The sequence below is a fragment of the Thamnophis sirtalis genome, unplaced genomic scaffold (genome assembly GCF_051295495.1).
Source record: "Thamnophis sirtalis isolate CommonGarterSnake01/CBP01778 unplaced genomic scaffold, rThaSir2_p1.2 scaffold_7, whole genome shotgun sequence".
NCBI lineage: Eukaryota > Metazoa > Chordata > Lepidosauria > Squamata > Natricidae > Thamnophis > Thamnophis sirtalis.
In genome coordinates this window covers 6,822,327-6,841,606 of record NW_028261387.1, presented here as the reverse complement: position 1 = coordinate 6,841,606, position 19,280 = coordinate 6,822,327, and the positions used below count along the sequence as shown (strand labels likewise).

Sequence of the window (19,280 nt, the reverse complement as noted above, 5' to 3'; positions counted from 1 at the left end):
TGGCATGCATAAGAATATGATGTAAACTTGTTTTTTAAAAGGCATCTTTGGTTTGCGTTAAAACAACTTCAACACACGCAATGTTCTGATTGCACCACAAACGCAGTAATCATCCTCACCTTTCACAGAGGCACTGAGTTTTATAAATATGAGCATGATAGTGTAGAATAATCATATCCAAGGACCAGTGGTGGAACCTCTTCTGTAGGTGTGGCCTGCTTTCCGGGTCCACTGGTGGAACCTCTTCTAACCGGTTCGGTAGATTTGACGAACCAGTTCTACCGAATAGGTGCGAACTGGTAGGAACCCACCTCTGGTCCCAGGCACATGACTGCCATTTGCAACCACGTACTGGCCCGGGACAGTTTCAATGACCTAACCAAATGCTTCTGGAGTCTCGTAATTGTTCCATGTTGCAATCACATGATGTCCTCACTTAATGACCCACGTGGTCCTTTTTTAATTTACAGCAACAGGAACTGCTATTGTTAAGCAACGTGGTCACATGATGTCATGTTTTACAACCACTTCGCTTAGCAACTAAAATTCCAGTTCCAATTGCTGTCGTAACACACAAGGACTACCTATATTAGATCAGAACCAATCTGTTGTATTTTCTTTCTGTGTAAGGTCACAATGCTACAACGAAGCCAAAAGAAAAAGCAGAATTTTCTATGCACAGACTGACAAATTAGTTTATAATTACAAATTCAGCAGCGTTTTTAATGTCTTTTCCCAGAGAGGTAATGATATGGCCTTTTTTCAGCCAAAACAAGCCATTTTCCAGAAGATGTTAAAGATTTAGCAGCAGCAAAAGACTGACATTAAAAGAATACAGCAGAAATTCCAAAGATTCCAGTGGCCTCAAGTTTCCAAACTGCTCATAAATATCCCCACAAAGGAATAATGGTATATGTTTCACATTTCACAGCAGGAAATCTATTTCATTTCCTCAAGTGATATACTAAAAACATAAAATAAATCATTCTTCCTTGGACTAAATCTAAATTTAACCCTGCTCTCGTTTTTTTAGATATAAGAAAATTACCTGGCACTTAAAACACTACAATATTCACACTTCATCGGTAGCAAATGAAAGTGGGGAAGTTAGCAGAGGGGATTTAATGAATTATTCAAAATTAAGAAACGCTGATGACAGTAAGAAACTTTTCTCACAAAGGGGAATCATGGAAGGATGCCTGATATAAAATGGTTAACAGATGTTGCACACATTCTACATACTGCAAAAGGCCATGGGAAAATGTTGATGAACATTTTCCATCTATGCCTTTGAGATATATTGTATATGGGTGCGCACACTTTGCTATATGTTGACTTTGTTAATGCCTGGATGAGTCTTGTATAATATTAAACACATGTCAAAAAATTCTTAGGGCGATGAGGAAATTCATGGACTTCTTTCACAGGAGCCCTTAATGGAGAGCTGCCACAGATAATTCACCCACATTTTATAGAGTACTTACAAGATATCATTCATTTCTCATAATCTTTTTCATAGTGTTGCTTTTGGCACCACTGTTTTGAGGATAGTAGAATAATATAACTCAGGGTTTCCCAGACCGTGAGTTATACTTCCCTTGGGGAGGTGCAGATAGTCCAGTGGACGTGTGAAGAACCTTTTAGCTTTATTGTTAAAATAAATTCACTGTCAGCCTCTGCTTTGCTGCTAATTCGACTGCCATTGAAACGGGAAGGGGGGGCATGGTATTTGGGAGGGGACTACTGATTGTGCTGGAGGAAGATTCTGGAGTTTCTGCTGCCTGTCTTACTGCGCATGCGGAGGAGGTTTCCCGCCAAGGCCAACGGCACCGACATTCCATCTTGGTGATGCCTTTCGAAGTTATCTCGCACCTGACATTTGGGAGAATTATGATTGGACTGTGACTGGGATGCCAAGAGGTGGGAATGGGTTATTCTATATATCATTTGCTTTCGCGCCTAAATAATCAGTCTTCGCTTTGCTACGCTTCTGTTCATTTATAATTAGTAAAAGTACACTTGATTTCTATCAATGGAGTCTTGTGGTTTTCTTTCCTGATTATCCAATGAAGGAGTGCTGACATTCACCTTTCCCAAAGTTTATTTATTTTGCTTTCATTGAGAATAGAGAGTGGCATGGCATGGCGTAGAACAGAACAAGAGAATAGAAAGTAGCGTGGCAGAGGGGGGGGGGAAGAAGGAGGGGAGAATGGCACAGAGCAGAACAGAACAGAGCTGTAGTAGAATTTTTATTACAGTTACTAACCAGAACTGAAATACATTGAAAACATTGTTCATTTGTGTTCATTTTGGTAGCTGGATTTTTAGGCAAATTAAGATTACACTAAGGGGAGATGTGGTGGCAAAAGGTTTAGGCTGTAACTTTTGCAAATGCAGATTACTTATACTGGTCTTCTATTTCAACACACTTTTATTATTATATTGCATTTTAATCAAGTTGCACAGGTAAGTAAAATATTATTCCATAAGCAGATAGAGGAGATATGCAAAACATTTCATTTTAAGCCATTTTGAGTATGAAACTTTGCAAAAGGTTTTAGGCATTTTGGAAATGATTTTGCACTCATAACAATTTTACTTCCAACTCAAAACATTTCTGAACATGTTTTAAATGGGTTTAAAATGATCTGAATTCAAAATGGTTTAAATTGAAATATTTTGCATACCTTAGTGGTACACAGTAACCAAAGACAGAATACCATTTTTAAAAGTTTCTTTCTCTGGAATATTTAGAGAAAAGCACTTAGTACTATTGTTGACAATTTGCAGTTTTATGGAAAAAATCATTTCATTCTGGGAGCAATTAACTTTTTCAGCATGAATCTCTTTAGAATATGAATTCATTTGCACAACTGTTGAATGAAAGTCTGCCACATCTACATTTGGATCACAATCAACCTCTTATGTTTTCAGTTTCAATTAAAGAAAAAAAATACTTGAGTAACAAGAAACCACATTTGCTTTCAATTTAGAATTCATGGTAGTAAGGTATCTAGATATCTTGCCAAACTTTCTAAAGATAGTAATTTGGGTAACTAAAACTTCATTTGGCTACGCACAAATTATACAGTTTCTAACTCAACAGGATTATTGAAAGAACTTCCTTCATCTTCAAAATCGAGTCCAATATTCCTCAACTTTTGCAAACCCCAATTTGGACCAGAACTTCCAATACTAAGCAAGGCGGTTGAATGAGTGGCGCAACCTTTTTTGCCTGATTTTACAACCTTTTTGTGAGTTATTAAGGGTATCAGAATAACAGAATAACAAGAGTTGGAAAGGACCTTGGGGTCCTCCAATCCAACCCACTCCTCAGGCAGAAAACCCTATTATCATTTCAGACAAATGGCTCTCCAAGTTCTTCTTAAAAACTCCCAGTTTTGGAGCATCCACAATTTCTGGAGGCAAGCCATTCCACTGATGACTGTCAGGAAATTTATTCTTTGTTCTGGGCTGGTTCTCTCCTTGATTCAAACAGTTTGTCAGCCTCTGTTTTGCTGCTTGCTTTTCGGCTGCCATTGAAACGGGGAGGGAGGGAAATATTCTGTACAGGAGGACCGTTAATTGGGAGTTGTTCTCACCGTTCGTTTGCGCATGTGGAAGGAGGGGAGTTTCCCGCCAAGGCCAACTGTCCGGCATACCAACCTGATGATGACTTTTGAAGATGCCTCCCACCTGATAACTGTGGAGACATACGATTGGATATATGGACTGGGGTCACCAAGGGGAGGGGAATGGGTTATGTATTGATATCTAATGCTTTCGCGCGCTTTTGCTCAGATCCAGCTTTGCTTAGCTTCTATTTACTTATAATCGGTAAAAGTACTCTTAATTCTGCAAAATGGAGTTGAGTGGTTTCTTTCTTGGTTATTAAGTGAAGCAGCCGTGACACAGTTGTTAATCAAGCTTGGATTTCCCTAATGGCTTTTCTTGTCAAAAACTGGCTGTTTCTATTGTAAATGGTGATAACATGATGCCCCCCCACCCTTCCCTCCGGATGCAACCACTATGTAACTATGTAAATAGGTGCCGGTTGGGAAGCACCTAAATTTTGATCAGAACACCATGGGAATGTTGCGACGATCGTGGCACGACAAAACCGCGGTCCACTAAAGCGCGCCCGATTAAAGCGCGTCGCTGACGTCATCAGCAGCGCGACAACAGCGACCGCGGAGAAAAAAGGGCACTTTAAAAAGCGCTTTGAAAGCAAGCCGATTCACGTTAAGGTAAGGGTTAGGTTTAGGGCTAGGTTTAGGGTTAGGTTAAGGGTTAGGTTTAGGTTAAGCATTAGGGTTAGGGTTAGGTTAAGGGTTAGCGTTAGGTTAAGGGTTAGGTTTAGGGTTACGTTAAGGGTTAGGTTTAGGGTTAGGTTTAGGATTAGGTTTCGGGGGGTTAGGTTTAGATTTAGGGGTTAATTTTAGCTTTAGCGCTCACAGCGTGCTTTTTTTGTCACGCTGTGATGACATCAAGTACGCGGTTTCGTCGAGCGCGCTTTAGTCGAACGCGGTTTTGTGGTGGAACCGCGACGATTGTGTGAGGACTTGTGTAAGTCATGTTTTTCAATGCCGTTGTAACTTTGAATGATTGCTAAATGAATGGTTATAACTTGAGGACTATGTGCAATTCCATCTAGAGTAGGGGTCCCTGTTGTGGCTCGGTAGGAGCCTTTGGAGCTGCTATCAGACTGACCACAGAAATCTCCTGCGAGTGGTTTCAGGATGCTCACAGGAGAAGATAACAAGCAGCTGTGGCTCGTTAGGGATCTCCTTCTGCGGATAAAAGACTGATGATGCCACGCCTTAGTTGCAGAAGTCAACGTTCGTTCGTTCATTCCGTTCCTGTTCTAGTCTAGGTTCCCAGTTTGTGTTCATGATTCAGAGAAACCACTTGGATAAGTGATTTGCTTTATATAAACCTGGTTTGCTGTAAGAGTTTGTTTTTGCATTTGTTGTTTAACTTTTTGCCAGAGAATTTATCTATGTTTATTTTGGGCTTGCAGCCAGCAAAAAAAGCCGGGACTGATAAAGACATTCCTTTGCAAGCTGTGTGTGGCTGTCGTTTCTGAACGAGCAAGGTGGGGGTCAGAACAGGTCCGCAACCCCCAGTCTAGGGACCAGCTTTGGTCCGTGGCATGCCAGAAACTGTTCCATGCAAACAAGTGAAGCCCATCCATGGGATGCAGGCATGAAACTAGATGAGAGTACAAAAACATAAATTAATTGAAATGGATCTTTTTTAAAAAATGATATGTTAAAAAAAAAAAGAAACAAAACTTGAGAATGTTCTGAAACTTATAATTAGGGAAAAATCCACTGCTCACAATATTTTCTTCAAAGATTAATGTAAAAAGCATCAATCTGGGTAAAAATGCATCAGCTTTAATAGTTTGTTTATATCTTGTGCTGTCCAGAGTAAAGAATGATATCTAAATATTTCAGCAATCAATTCTCAGCTCTCAAGTATGACTCCTACCATTATATGAAAGCAACAAAATCCCTTAACAACAGGAAAACAGTGAACACATTGGCTCTTACATCTGTTGCTAAATTCCAATGAACATATTTACAACTTCCAATATTTTCAATTTCCTATTATAGTAAAAAAAAACTATAACTAATTCCCTTTATTACAGTATTCTATCAAGGTCAGAAGAATATAATCCAATGAAAAATAACAGAGGAAATCCTAAGAAATTGAAGCCTTCTTTTTTTTCACCACATACTGTAAAGCCACAAAAAGCAGCATAAAAGGACTGAATATGAACAATTATATTTTAATTCAGATCTCTACAACCCTAACCTTCTCTATGGAAAAAAGTGCAAAAATATGTGATGTTTAAAACAGAGCAAATGAGTAACAGCAGTCATCAATCATGAGTTTAAAAGCTACTGTTTTAGGTGCCTTTGGATTAAAAGAACCTATTTCGTTCTGGCCTCTGCAAAATACCTTATGCCATTTGTTATACAAGCTTTTGCTTGCATATCTGAACTAAAAACATGTCTTTACTTGTGCCAAAGTGGACGGAATTAAAGTGGAAGGAATCAAGGTAGATATTTACAGAAGGTAGTAACTAATTTGAAAAGAATAGAAAAACGTTGGCTTTTACTGCATGGCTAAAATATATTTAATCTTCCAAGATTACAATATTTGGGCAATGATTTTCAGCTAACATCTAAATTTAAGATATAAGAATTTTACAAATAACTTACCTCAGTTGCTTCGCATAATTCTGTTCAATCTCTATCCTTTCTTTAACAAATTTTGCATATCTTTCCAGGAAATCAATGCCCCACTGTGTGTGCTTGTCTAAATTATCAAATTGATCCTGTAAAATGTGAGAGGGAAAAGAGAGAAAAAGTCATTATGCCAATGGGGGAAAAAAATTCAATAAATGCTCTTTTTTTCATATACTATAAACAAAGATAAAACACACAAAAATACACTCATTAAAAGAAAGAATTCAGCAAACACAACCTTAAAAAAAAAGGACAGTACTTCTGAATCCTATTATGATTCCAATCCAATCCAACTAACACTTTAAGAAATACTTGGAACCCTGACTCCAGGGATGCTGAGATTTTGGCAGTAGCAAGATTGTTAGAGGAGCAGTGCGGTTGTTAGAAAGCAGCAGTCCAGGTTTGAGTTCCATGCGACAGGATGAGCTCCTATCCTCACTTCAGCTCCTGCCAATCTAGCAGTTTGAAAGCATACAAATGCAAGTAGATAAACAGGTATCATTTTGGTGGGAAGATAACCGCATTCTGTGACATCAGCCTGACCACATGACCATGGAAATATCTTTGGACAGTGTTGGCCCAATGGCCTTGAAACAGAGGCAAGCATTGTTACCTATAGTTGGCAACGATTAGCAGAGTAAAATCTGCCAGGGGAGGGACTCCATGGATGTTAGACAAACTGTAAGGGCTAATGGTGGGGGCATTGTGGCATTAACTCTTGTAGTGTGCATAAGATGATTCAGAATGTATGCTAAGATTGTGTACTGGTTGTGATGAATCCAGTGATCATAGAGTAAAGGGGGTCATTGACTGGTGAACCATGGCAGCATTTGGAGGAATACATTTATATAAATTATTATTTTTACTTAATTTGATCATTTTCTCATTTATTTTTTGATTGTCTTCAAGCTGAATGCCTACTGGATATGCAATAATAATAACAACAACAACAACAACAACAACAACAACAACAACAACTCCACCGTTGCCAGTCCCAAGCCCGGATGAGAAAGGAGGAGGGTTGGGGTCAGGTTGGCAACTGGCCCCATAAAAAAAAACCCGCCAACCCATACAATATGGTGAAAGAAACAAATAAAAATTTTATACCGCATCGGTCGTCGCGCGGGTTAACAAGGGCCGCGGCGGATGTTGGGGTCCCTGGACATCCGTCGACAAGTGGGCTACAAGTGGACCAGCCAACAAAATGACAAAAATATAGTGCAGATGAAAACTGTGCCATAATGGCCTGTTACTACAACTCAGAGCCAGAAAAAAGAGGTTATTTAAAGCGAATGTATGAATTATGGAAACAACAATATCCAGATTCAAATGTTAGTGAACAACGACTAGCAGATCAAAGGCGATTTATTATGCGGAATAAAGTGTTTAGTGAAGTTGAACTTCAGGAAATTCAGGCAAATTGAAAAACCAAAAAAACAATATCACAAGCGGAAATAACTGATATTCAAGACACAACTAAAGACATTATAGTAGAACTCCCAGAAAAAGCTCTCAGGGAGGAAATCACACCACCACCACTAGAACCAGTTATCACTGAACCAACTGATGAACTAACTCAAAAACAAAAAGAATTGAAGGATAAGATCATGGAGCATTTTTTGCTTAATGAGGAAAGGCAACGTTTACCATCACTAAAAACTGTGCCTAAGAAAATTTTGGCCCCTATCATGAAAATGGTTAATGCAGTGTTTTCAACAATTGAATCGGGATCCATCTTGGAAATGAACCAGTTAATGTACAGCGCAGCTGTAATAGTCACTAATGAACTAGGCATTAAAATCAAAGTACCTAGTCACACAACAGAAAAAGCATCAAAGCCAAAGTGGAAAATCCGATTAGAACAAAAAGTCAAAAAATTAAGGGCAGATGCTAGTAACTTAAAGAACATGCATGAGCAACGGCTTTAAAACAACAAAACCATAGATCAGCTAATCAGAAGATATAGATTGGATACAAGAAACATCAATGAAGCTGTAGAGATTGTAAAACAGCGGATAACAGCAACAGCTAGAAAAATTGAAAGATATGAGGCATGAATCATCCAATATAAACAAAATCAGCAATTTCGATCAGACCAACGGCATTTTTATCAAAGATTTAATGTGAATGGTGACAGCAAAAGTGAAAAACCAGAAAAGCAGGCCACAGTTGAATTCTGGAAAGAATTGTGGGAAAATGCAAAGGACTACAATAAGGAAGCAAAGTGGATACATGACTTTAAGAAAAGCATTGGCAACAAACAAATGCAAGTATTAGAAATAACAACTGAGATGGTCAAAGATCGAGTAAAAAAGGTAAAGAATTGGACATCACCTGGAAAGGACCAATTACATGGTTTCTGGCTCAAATATCTGACCAGTTTACATGCAATATTGGCCAGGCAACTGAATGAAATTTTACAAAAGGGCCAAATTGACGAATGGTTGACAACTGGAAAAACATACTTGATTCAGAAAGATGCAACTAAAGGAACAACACTTGAAAACTACAGACCAATAACACGCTTGCCAACAACCTTCAAATTACTCACAGGCATTATTGCAGATAACATAATGGATTATTTGGAAACAAACAACATCTTGCCAGTAGAGCAAAATGGCAACAAAAGAAGGAGCAGGGGCACAAAAGATCAGCTCCTAATTGATAAAATGATATTAGAAAATTGTAAGAACAGAAAAACGAACTTGAATATGGTCTGGATTGATTACAAAAAGGCATTTGACTCACTGCCAGTTGGATCATAAAATGCTTACAAACAACTGGCATTAGCAAAAATATTTCATCCTTTACTGAAAAGGCGATGAAACAATGGAGAACTGAGTTGGCAGTAGGGAATGAGATCTACGGAATGGTTAATATCAAGCGAGGAATTTTCCAGGGTGATTCACTTTCACCTCTTCTCTTCATCATCGCAATGATCCCACTATCAGTAATCTTTAAAAAAATGAAATTAGGCTACCAAACAGCCAAAAAAGCTGAAAAAATTTCGCATTTACTATATATGGATGATTTGAAACTCTATGGAAAGTCAGAAATAGAAATCCAATCATTGACAAACACAGTCCGAGTATTCAGCACCGATATTTCAGTGCAGTTTGGCATGGAAAAATGTGCCATTGTATCCATAAAAAGAGGCAAAATCACTGCATGTGAGGGAATTGAAATGCCCAAAGGCCAACTAATTAAATGCAACGAAGATGAAGCTTACAAATACTTAGGCATTCTGCAGTTGGATAACATCAAGCATGGAGAAGTAAAAACTATTGTCAGGCGAGAGTACACCAACAGAGTTAGGAAAATTTTGAAATCTAAATTGAATGGTGAAGATACAATCAAGGCCATAAATACCTGGGCAATACCAGTTATAAGATACACAGCTGGCATAGTTAACTGGACACAAGCTGATTTGGACCTTTTCGACCGAAAAACCAGGAAACTAATGACAATGCACTACAGTTTACATCCACGTGGTGATACTGATAGATTATACCTGCCCCGAAAATAATCCTCTTATTATTACAAGTGAAGCAAACAGTTGAAGAAGAAAAACATGCACTGGCTGATTATTTAAAAGAAAGTCAAGAACATCTATTAATCGAAGTAAAGAACAAAAATCTACTGAAGGCCCAACAGCCGAAACAAGAATACAGAAAAGATGTGATAAAATCAAGAATGGAGAGTTGGCAGAACAAAGCACTGCATGGCCAATTTCTGGAAAAAATAAAAGATAAAGTGGACAGTGAACAAACTTGGTTATGGTTAACAACAGGTACATTAAAGAAAGAAACAGAGTCACTAATCCTGGCTGTGCAAGAACAAGCTAGCCGCACAAATGCCATTAAGGCCAAAATCAAAAAACCCTCTGATGATGCCAAATGCAGACTTTGCAAAGAAGCTGATGAAACTGTTGATCACATACTCAGCTGCTGTAAAAAAATCGTGCAGACTGATTATAAATTGCGGCACAATTCAGTAGCACAAATGATCCATTGGAATTTGTGCAAAAATTATAATATTAAAACAGCAACAAACTGGGGGGAACATCAGCCTGAAAAAGTCACCGAAAATCAGATGGTCAAGATCTTGTGGGATTTCCGTATACAAACGGACAAAATGCTGGCGCATAATACACCAGACATCACACTGATTGGGAAAAATAAAGTCACAATCATAGACATCGCAATACCAGGTGATAGCAGGGTCGCCGAGAAGGAACATGAAAAAAATTGCAAAATACCAGGACTTAAAAATCGAAATTCAACGACTATGGCACAAACCAGCAGTGGTAATTCCAGTGGGTGCTATTCCAAAAGCACTGGAATTACATTTAAAACAGTTAAAAATTGACAAAATCACCATCAGTCAAATGCAAAAAGCCGCACTGCTTGGATCTGCACACATATTATGGAAATACGTCATGACGTCCTAGGCCCCTGGGTGGGGCCCGACTAGTAATCAATGCCAAATCTGGTGAAACAACTGGCCGCTGTGATACAATTGTATAATAATAATAACAATAATGTTTTTCTAGTTCCATTATAGTAGGCACTCACAAATTAGCTCTTCTCTCTTTAAAGAAAATTCTGATGAACAAGATAATTTTTTTAGATATTCTGAACTCAAATACAGTACACTCTTTTTCAGAAAATATATTTCCATGTAATTTACTTAATTAAATCTAACTTTCCATATGTAAATTGGATAGCAGAATCAAAAGGGTTAACATTAATTCTGAAAGGAGAGCAGTTGAACTGGCCACTTTATTAAACCAATATTAACAATAGCAATAATATGGTACTACGTAGCAAAAATAATATCAAATCCATACTGTAATTTAACACAAATAAAAAAAATACACACGATCATATAAACAAATCAGATATAATATGAAAGAAGGCCGGAAGTACAGCTGGCCAGTAAAACAGACAGCTAGGAAAGATAGCCTGGGGAAAAACCTCTAGAAAATGTGGTCAAAATTGTGAAATATCCCCTTTCTTGTCCCTCTGTGACAAATAAAGAAACTAATTCAAATGCTGATGAGTAGCACTTATCAACAGTTCCTTGCTGGAAATCTCTGCAAGTGCTCTCTCTAATTTTGTACAATAATTAATTTGTCTACTCCTTGTACTTAAGTGGGTCATAATTTTTGCTTTGATAAAATCAAGATATTGGGGATATAGCAAGAAGAATATATGCACTGCTCACTTAAAGCATCAGCCCTACATGGTATCGGACCTGGCTACTTGAGAGACCGCCTCCTGCCAATTACCTCCCTGAGACCTATAAGATCGCACAGATTAGGCCTCCTCCGGATTCCATCTGCCGTGTCGGCTGGCGACTCCCCGGGGTAGGGCCTTCTCTGTTGCTGCTCCGGCCCTATGCAACGATCTCCCCGTGGAGATCCGGACTCTTACTACCCTTCCGGCCTTCCGCAAAGCGACCAAGACCTGGCTGTTCCGGCAGGCCTGGGGCTGTTGAAGTCGTCCAGCCCCACCCTCAGTTGTCAATGTTGTGATTTTTTAATGTTGTCTTGTTTTTGTATGTCCTTCCCTCCCCCTTTTTTTACTGTAAGCCACCCTGAGTCTCTTTGTGAGTGGGTGGCATACAAATTAAATCAATCAATCAATCAATCAAATCAAATCAATCAATTAAAGTCAGATTGATAGCCTATGAATTTTAAAGAATAGCAATAGAATAAGCATAAACCCAATGAACCAATTTCTGAATGTGAAAAAATTAAAAATAGGTTGGCTTCTTACAATATCAACCTTCAAAGTCATCTCATTTCCATCCATCTTCCCAAAAAGTAGTTCCATACAAGCTGTCTAGAATTTGTTCCTTTATTGCAAATATCAACGGTTCACATGTATCATTGAAGAAGACTTTTTAGGAACCTTTATACTATGATACATAAAAGAATCAAAACACAACCTAAAAATCTGTAACTAAGACTCAATGCTACCAAGTCTGATTTAATCAAATTATGAATGAATTAGAAAAGAGGATAGAGATTTGGACATAGTTATGAAACACAAATCATTATGTACACTACATTAATGGCTTGGTTTTATCATTAATATTTTTAAAATTTCTAAATAATAAACACAAAAGCTTTAAAGACAATACTGTATTTTTTTAAAAAGAAAGCATCTTTAACATTTACTATAAAATAAAAATTAAAAAAAATATTTTGGCTAATCACTAATGATCTAAGGGCTGAATAAATCATATGTCCAAGAAATCAAATTAAAACCTTTCCCAACATCTAAACAAATAACCTAGATCCAAACTACAATGAAGTAATTCTATGATATCATTTAACGATTGAACGGTATAAGCTTTCTAGTGGATAAGCTGAATTTTCTAAGGAAATTGATCTGTAACTTGAATATTATTATATACCGTATTTTCCAAACTATAAAATGCACCAGAGTATAAGACGCACCTAGATTTCGAAGAGGAAAACAAGAAAAAAAAATAGTTTTTGGCCTCTGTGGGTCTGGTTTTTGCCCTCCCTGGTCCTCAGGAGTACTCTGCAGGCCTCCTGAACCCTTGGCGTGTCCAGTTTTTGCCCTCCTGAACCCCCCATGCCTCCCATTTTTGCCCTCCCCATCTGCAGGCCTCCCAAACCCTTGGCGCATCCTGTTTTTGCCAAAAACGGGTCAGTTTTTGGTTTCCCGAATCCTCCCATGTGTCCTGTTTTTGCCCTCCGTCAGCCCGTAGGAGCACTCTACAGGTCTCCCAAACCCTTCATTCGTCCCGTTTTTGCCAAATTATATTTATTTTTTTCTTGAAAAGGAAAAGGTAACATGAAGTTTTAACCTGATTCCAATCTTGCAATCAAAAGAAAAGGTTGACAAAAATTGGGACTACAGAACCCTTTTGGTTACTAGATTTTAAAGGTATTTATTTATGCTAAGAGAACTAATACTGCTGTCTCAATTAAAATCTAAAAGTGAATTATTCATTGGATTTCTTACCTTTCCTTCAAAATAAGGTTTACATATGATGCTTATAAAGTTGTTATTCAGCAAAAAGAAAAAAGAAGAGATCTGTATCATACAGAAAATGATTACCTAGCATAGACACATAACAATTTAACTTAACTACCTGTTGCTTCTTTCTGTATGCAGCATAAAGAATATGACCTCAGTAAATGCTTCTGCTGTATCTCATAGGAAATTGTGTAATTAAATCACAGATGAAATAAAATAAATGTTCCTCCACACACTTTCATTCCATGTAGCACAAAGACACGTTCCAAAAAATTACCATCAATATAAAAAACACAATAAAAGAGGAAAGCATGACCAAAACCATATATATATATATATGCTAAAATAAATAATAAATAATGAAACAGTTGTGATTTTTTTATCTGTAGTGCCAGGCCAGTAGTGATCACATTTGCTGCAAAAACTAGTGAACCAATTGACAATGACTCTGGTAGCTCACAACAATCAAAAAAGAAAATTACAATAAAACTGATAAAGGATAAAAATAGTTAAAAGAAAATAGGGGACGATAAAGAGATAAGATAAAGATAAAGACGATCACTCTCCCCTGCCAAGGACTTGGGTGGAAATATAGGTCTTCACCAGTGGTGGGATTCAGCCAGTTCGCACCTATTTTGGAGAACCGGTTCTTAACTTTCTAAGAGGTTCAGAGAATCGGTTGTTGGAAGAAATCTTATTTTGGTTTTTCCCACTTTACAAGGGCTAATCCTGTAAGGAAGGCAGGAAGGAAACATTCTGGTGTTGTTTCTAGCTTAATCTTTATTGCCCTGCTTACAGAAACTGCCTCTCCGGTTAACCCTTATTACCATTGTAACAGCTAAGGCGAAGCGCCCATCAACCCGAGTGATGTTGAGTTAGCCACGCCCACACAGTCACATGACCACTAAGCCCCGCCTACCCACCTGGTCATTAGGACAGAGAACTGGTTGTTAAATTATTTGAATCCCACTACTGGTCTTCACTAATAAGCATACAAAAGAAAAATAAAGGAAATACTTTGTCAGAAATGAACAAAAGGGGAAAGAAAAGGGAAAAATCAGAGTCACGCTGAAGACTGTCATTTGTTCTTCTTTCTAGTATTATGTAAATAAAGTTACAGTTAATAAATTGAATCACACTCAGTACTATGTAAATACAATTACAGTTAATAAATTAAATCACACCTGATTAGTACGAGAAAAAAAAAACAAGAACTAAACCTGGAAACTTAAATAGTCTGAAAAAGGCATTTCTGCATTGTTACCAACACACATGTGACAGTGCAGTAATCAGCAGGTGATCCCAACACAATGGATATCGATTTATCACCAAAAAAAAAGGATCAAAGTATTGTAAGGATCAAATGGAAAACTAAACAGTGTATCTCCATTTGAAGTAGACAGATACTGCTTGCTCTGAGCAGGAAGTCTCCTAGCCAATGATTAAAACATTTACTCCTATCACCGTTAAGCTCTGTTTAGCTGAAATGTATGTTTCAAGGAAAGAGAATTTTAAAATTGCAGCTATCATCATAGCATTCAAGACATTTAATAAGCTATCTGCTAAATATGCTGAATGTAGGCAGGCAGTTTCAATTTGCCATTTCAGCCACTTCGTGTTAGAAGCATTGCATCTGACAGGTGAATGCAATTTAATTTTACAAAATAGGACATAATAAAATTAATAGTGGAAGGTGAAGTAATATGTTGTTACAAAGGGAAACCTTGTTTTAGCATTGTTAACAATTATAGCTCACATATTTGTACAGTTATCCTCTCCACCAGATAAAACATATATGACTATATTGAATTGAATTGAATTGAATTTATTGCATTTATATGCCGCCCTTTTCCCCAAAGGGGACTCAGGGCGGCTCACAATCCAAGTCAGGGAAGGGGATACAGATAAGGGATAAAAAAAAAAGACGAACAGAACAATACACAATTTAAAAACACACAACAACCATACCATTCGAGGGGGGGGGGGGCAAAAGCTCTTTAGCCCCAGGCCTGTCGGAACAGCCAGGTCTTAAGGGCTTTGCGGAAGGCCTGGAGGGTGGTGAGGGTTCGAATCTCCACGGGGAGCTCGCTCCAGATGGTTGGAGCAGCCACAGAGAAGGCTCTCCTCCGGGTAGTCGCTAGTCGGCATTGGCCGGCGGATGGAATTCGGAGGAGGCCTAATCTGTGGGATCTGATCGGTCTATTGGAGGTAATTGGCAGCAGGCGGTCTCTCAAGTACCCAGATCCAATACCATGAAGGGCTTTATAAGTGACGACTAGCACCTTGAAGCGTATCCGAAGACCAATAGGCAGCCAGTGCAGCTCGCGGAGGATAGGTGTTACGTGGGTGAACCGAGGTGCACCCACGATCGCTCGCGCGGCTGCATATATTTGTTCAGCTGCATTTTAACCAATCTTATATGATTATAACCACTCATTTTTTCACCCCATTCAAAGTCTGATCTCTGCTTAGACATGACAATACCAATCCTAGAAGTATCTTTCCAAATAAAAAATGTTTTCCCTCTGTTTTTAATAGTTTCCCATATCCAATGTTGGCACCGAATATTCAAGAAATCAAATACAGTATATCCAGATTTCTAATGTTCATGAATATACTGCTTTGCAGTCCTGTTTTATTCTAAAGTTTTCAAAATCTTTCCTTCAAAATGCAGTTCTCAGATATCTTTTTGGCAACCAATGTGTTTTAGGAATTGTTGGCATATTGTACTTGAGAAGAACTAGTTAAAAAGTAGCACTTCCGTCCATGTTACACAAATTTTGTATTGATCACGTATTTCAAACAGTAGATCTATTTCGTAGGTGGAAGTATGCCAGCGTGCATAATGTTGAAACCAGACACACTATTTAATATTTAATCAACTACGATGACATTAGCTACCACCAATTACATCAAACGACTACTTATACTTGAATTTTTTTGTATTTAATTCTATCGGTGCAAACCGTTAATGTAATTTTTCTGTTCAGCACAAACCCAAATAAAAATAACTTTGCTCAAGGATGCATTATATACATATCAGAGAAAGCATAAAATATAACTACTTGTCTGTACAAAAAAGAGATCTCTTTTATTGCATTTATAGTATGCAGGAGAAGCTACAATCGTGCCACAGCTCGCTGCTCGCTACTTGCTATCACCAACGTGTTCATACTGAAAAATAAAAAAAATACTGGATTGTGCTTTCTATATGCTCACCGAAGAAATTCATGAAAAATTATTAAAAACTGGGTTATCTCCACTGTGTTGGAAATGTGGAAGAAAGGATGGCACATTCTTCCATATTTGGTGGTCCTGTACTGAGGCCATGAAATATTGGAAAAGGATTAAAAAATGGCTAAAAGAGGTTACCGGGGCAAGCATGGAATGGAGACCCGAGAACTTCTACTAAGCATTAAACCAGAAAACATGAGCCATTCAATATGGCATTTGAGCCTACATATAATTGTGGCCGCAAGAATAACTTATGCACAATTTTGGAAATCCACTACCATACCGTCGGAAGATGCTATAATTAAAAAGATCTATGAATGTGCAGAAATGGACAGAATGACGGGTTGGCTGAGGGACAAAGGAGAAACGGAACATTATCTTAGCTGGAACTTATGGTATACGTGGGCGACAAGGAGAACAGCAGGGACTTAAAACGGGGAAAGTTAAAAGTGAACATGGGTATTGTAATAGATCCCTGAATTTTGTAATGAGAAGATGTGGCTTAGAGACCTAACAATGAGGAAGGAAAGAAAAAAGTTGGGCTGTGAATGACTGTCACCGCGGGGGGGGGGGGGGGGGGGGGTTGTATGTTTAAAATTGTATTTGTATGTTTTACTCTTAAAAAAATGTATAACTAATAAAGATTACTTTTTTAAAAAAAATATTAAAAACTGTGAAAGCATCAAGCATCACACTTGAATAGCTCCAAGTAGCATACACAGGATTATCTCATTTAGTCTAAGAATTATTTTATAAATTAGTATAAGCTGGGGAACAATTGCTAGAACAAGATCATTTGATAAGCTTTTGCGGATGAGCACACTGCATCGAGGTCTTCACAATTCAATGTCTATCAAAGAACATTAATTCTTATATGAAATATGAAGTAATGCGCAAAAACATTAAAACTAAGTGTTACAACAAAAATTAATTAGAATGAGTAATAATGAAGATTAAAGTGGTAGCATTGCTATAATAGTCAATGTTGAGAAAGTAACATTAATTTAAACCCCATCTAAAATCTGAGATGGATTAAGTATTTCCTAGTGAATACACTGAACATCTAGAGCAGGGGTTCCCAAACTTGGTAACTTTAAGACTTGTGGACTTCAACTCCCAGAATTCTCCAGCCAGAGCTGGCTGGAGAATTCTGGGAGTTGAAGTCCACAAGTCTTAAAGTTGCCAAGTTTGGGAACCACTGATCTAGATCAAGGGTGTCAAACTCAATTTCATTGAGGGCCGCATCAGGGCTGTGTTTGATCTCGGGGACCGGGAGGGTGTGGTCATCTTGACATCACTTGTGTCGGGGGCACCTCTGGGGGGATCTGTTGTCTACAGCAGAGGAAAGCAAGATCAGAGAGAGTGCCAAACCTTGTCCTTGTCTGCCTCGCTTCCCCTCTCAGGCCATGTGGAGGACCCCCAGATGGCAGTGCAGGCTGTCCAGAGCCCTAGGCAGCACAGGGCAAGCATCCAGCCTGGCCCTCAAGCTCCTAGGATACTGGGACCCCACAGCCAGCCCAGCCCTGAGAGGGTGCCCAGCTGCGCTTACCTCCTCCTGCTGTTCTCCCTCTCCTTGGACAGGTTGCTCATGGTGTGTGCCGGAGGGCAAAGTGTATGGGTCACAGGGAGGCCCACTCCTTTTCCACACAAGGAGACCTGGCTTTGTAACCAAAGCATCCTCAGCGATACGATGGAAGACCACCAGGAGAGGTCATGAGGAGGAGACAAGGGGATTGTGAAAAGGCAGCAGGGCTGCTAGCGGCCAAGTGTTAAGGCAGGACCTTCCTTCCTTCCTTTTTCTTTTTCCTTTCCTCTTTCTTCTCCCTTCCCCTCTTTCCTTCTTTTTCCTTCCTTACTCTCTTCCCATCTCTCCTTCTTTTTCTTTTATTTCCTCTTTCCCTTTCTCTTGGATGCTCAAAGGCAAAAGGGGAAACATTTCTCCTTTTGTTTTGTTTTCAGTTTGTTTTGCTAGTCCTCTGCCAGTGAAAACGGAGCCCAATGGGGCACACGGCACCCCCACCCCCAGGGCTCCGTTTTCAGCCGTAATGGCATCCTGCAGCCCTCTGCCAGTGCAGCCCTCCTGGGCTCCATTTTTCTTGCACCATGGGCCAGTCCTTCATTGTTTCCAGGGCAACCTCGCGAGCCAGATCTAAGCACCCAAGCGCCTATGAAACTATCTGACCATGCCAACAGGTCCTCCATATCCAGTTAGCAGGATAACTGCTCTAAAATTCCGTGGCACGACAAAACCGCAAAGCCCTTATCCGCGGAGACATAAGCGCGTCGCTAAAGCCTCGACGTCATCACCGCGCGTCATCACCGCCGCGGCAACAGAAGGGCGCTTTAAAACGGCGCCACGGCAGAAAGCCGATTTCAATTAAGGTAAGGGTTAGGATTAGGTTTAGGGGTGTGTTTTAGGGTTTGTTTTAGGGTTAGGTTTAGGGTTAGGGTACTGAGTGCTTGGGAATGCGTGGATTTGCCCTCCGCGATTATGTCATCGCGGTAGGGTCGCGTTTTTCCTTAGCGCTTCGAACCGCATGAATTAGTCTTCGCGGTTATGTCTCCGCGGATAAGGGCTTCGCGGATTTGTGGTGGAACCCTAAAATACATGGTTTGAAGGATGTCCACCTACCTGTATTGAGGCAGTGATTACCTGCAATAAGTCCATGATTATAACAGAAGCTATAAACTCAATGAATAGTTCACAGCCCTGATCCAATGAGATATAGATTTACTTCGCCAAAGATTGAAGGAACTTCAACGCCAAACCATA

General features: G+C 39.0%; 1 protein-coding gene across 4 annotated transcripts in view; it reads right to left on the bottom strand.

The window, feature by feature from the left end:
- The window catches only part of FNBP1L (formin binding protein 1 like), an 82,096-nt gene that overhangs the window by 44,716 nt on the left and 18,100 nt on the right, over positions 1-19,280 (bottom strand). For all 4 annotated transcript variants that reach the window (XM_087719262.1, XM_087719259.1, XM_087719261.1 and 1 more), the window contains exon 2: positions 6,231-6,346. In XM_087719262.1, the coding sequence (XP_087575388.1) occupies positions 6,231-6,346 (116 nt within the window). The remainder of the gene's footprint in view (positions 1-6,230; positions 6,347-19,280) is intronic.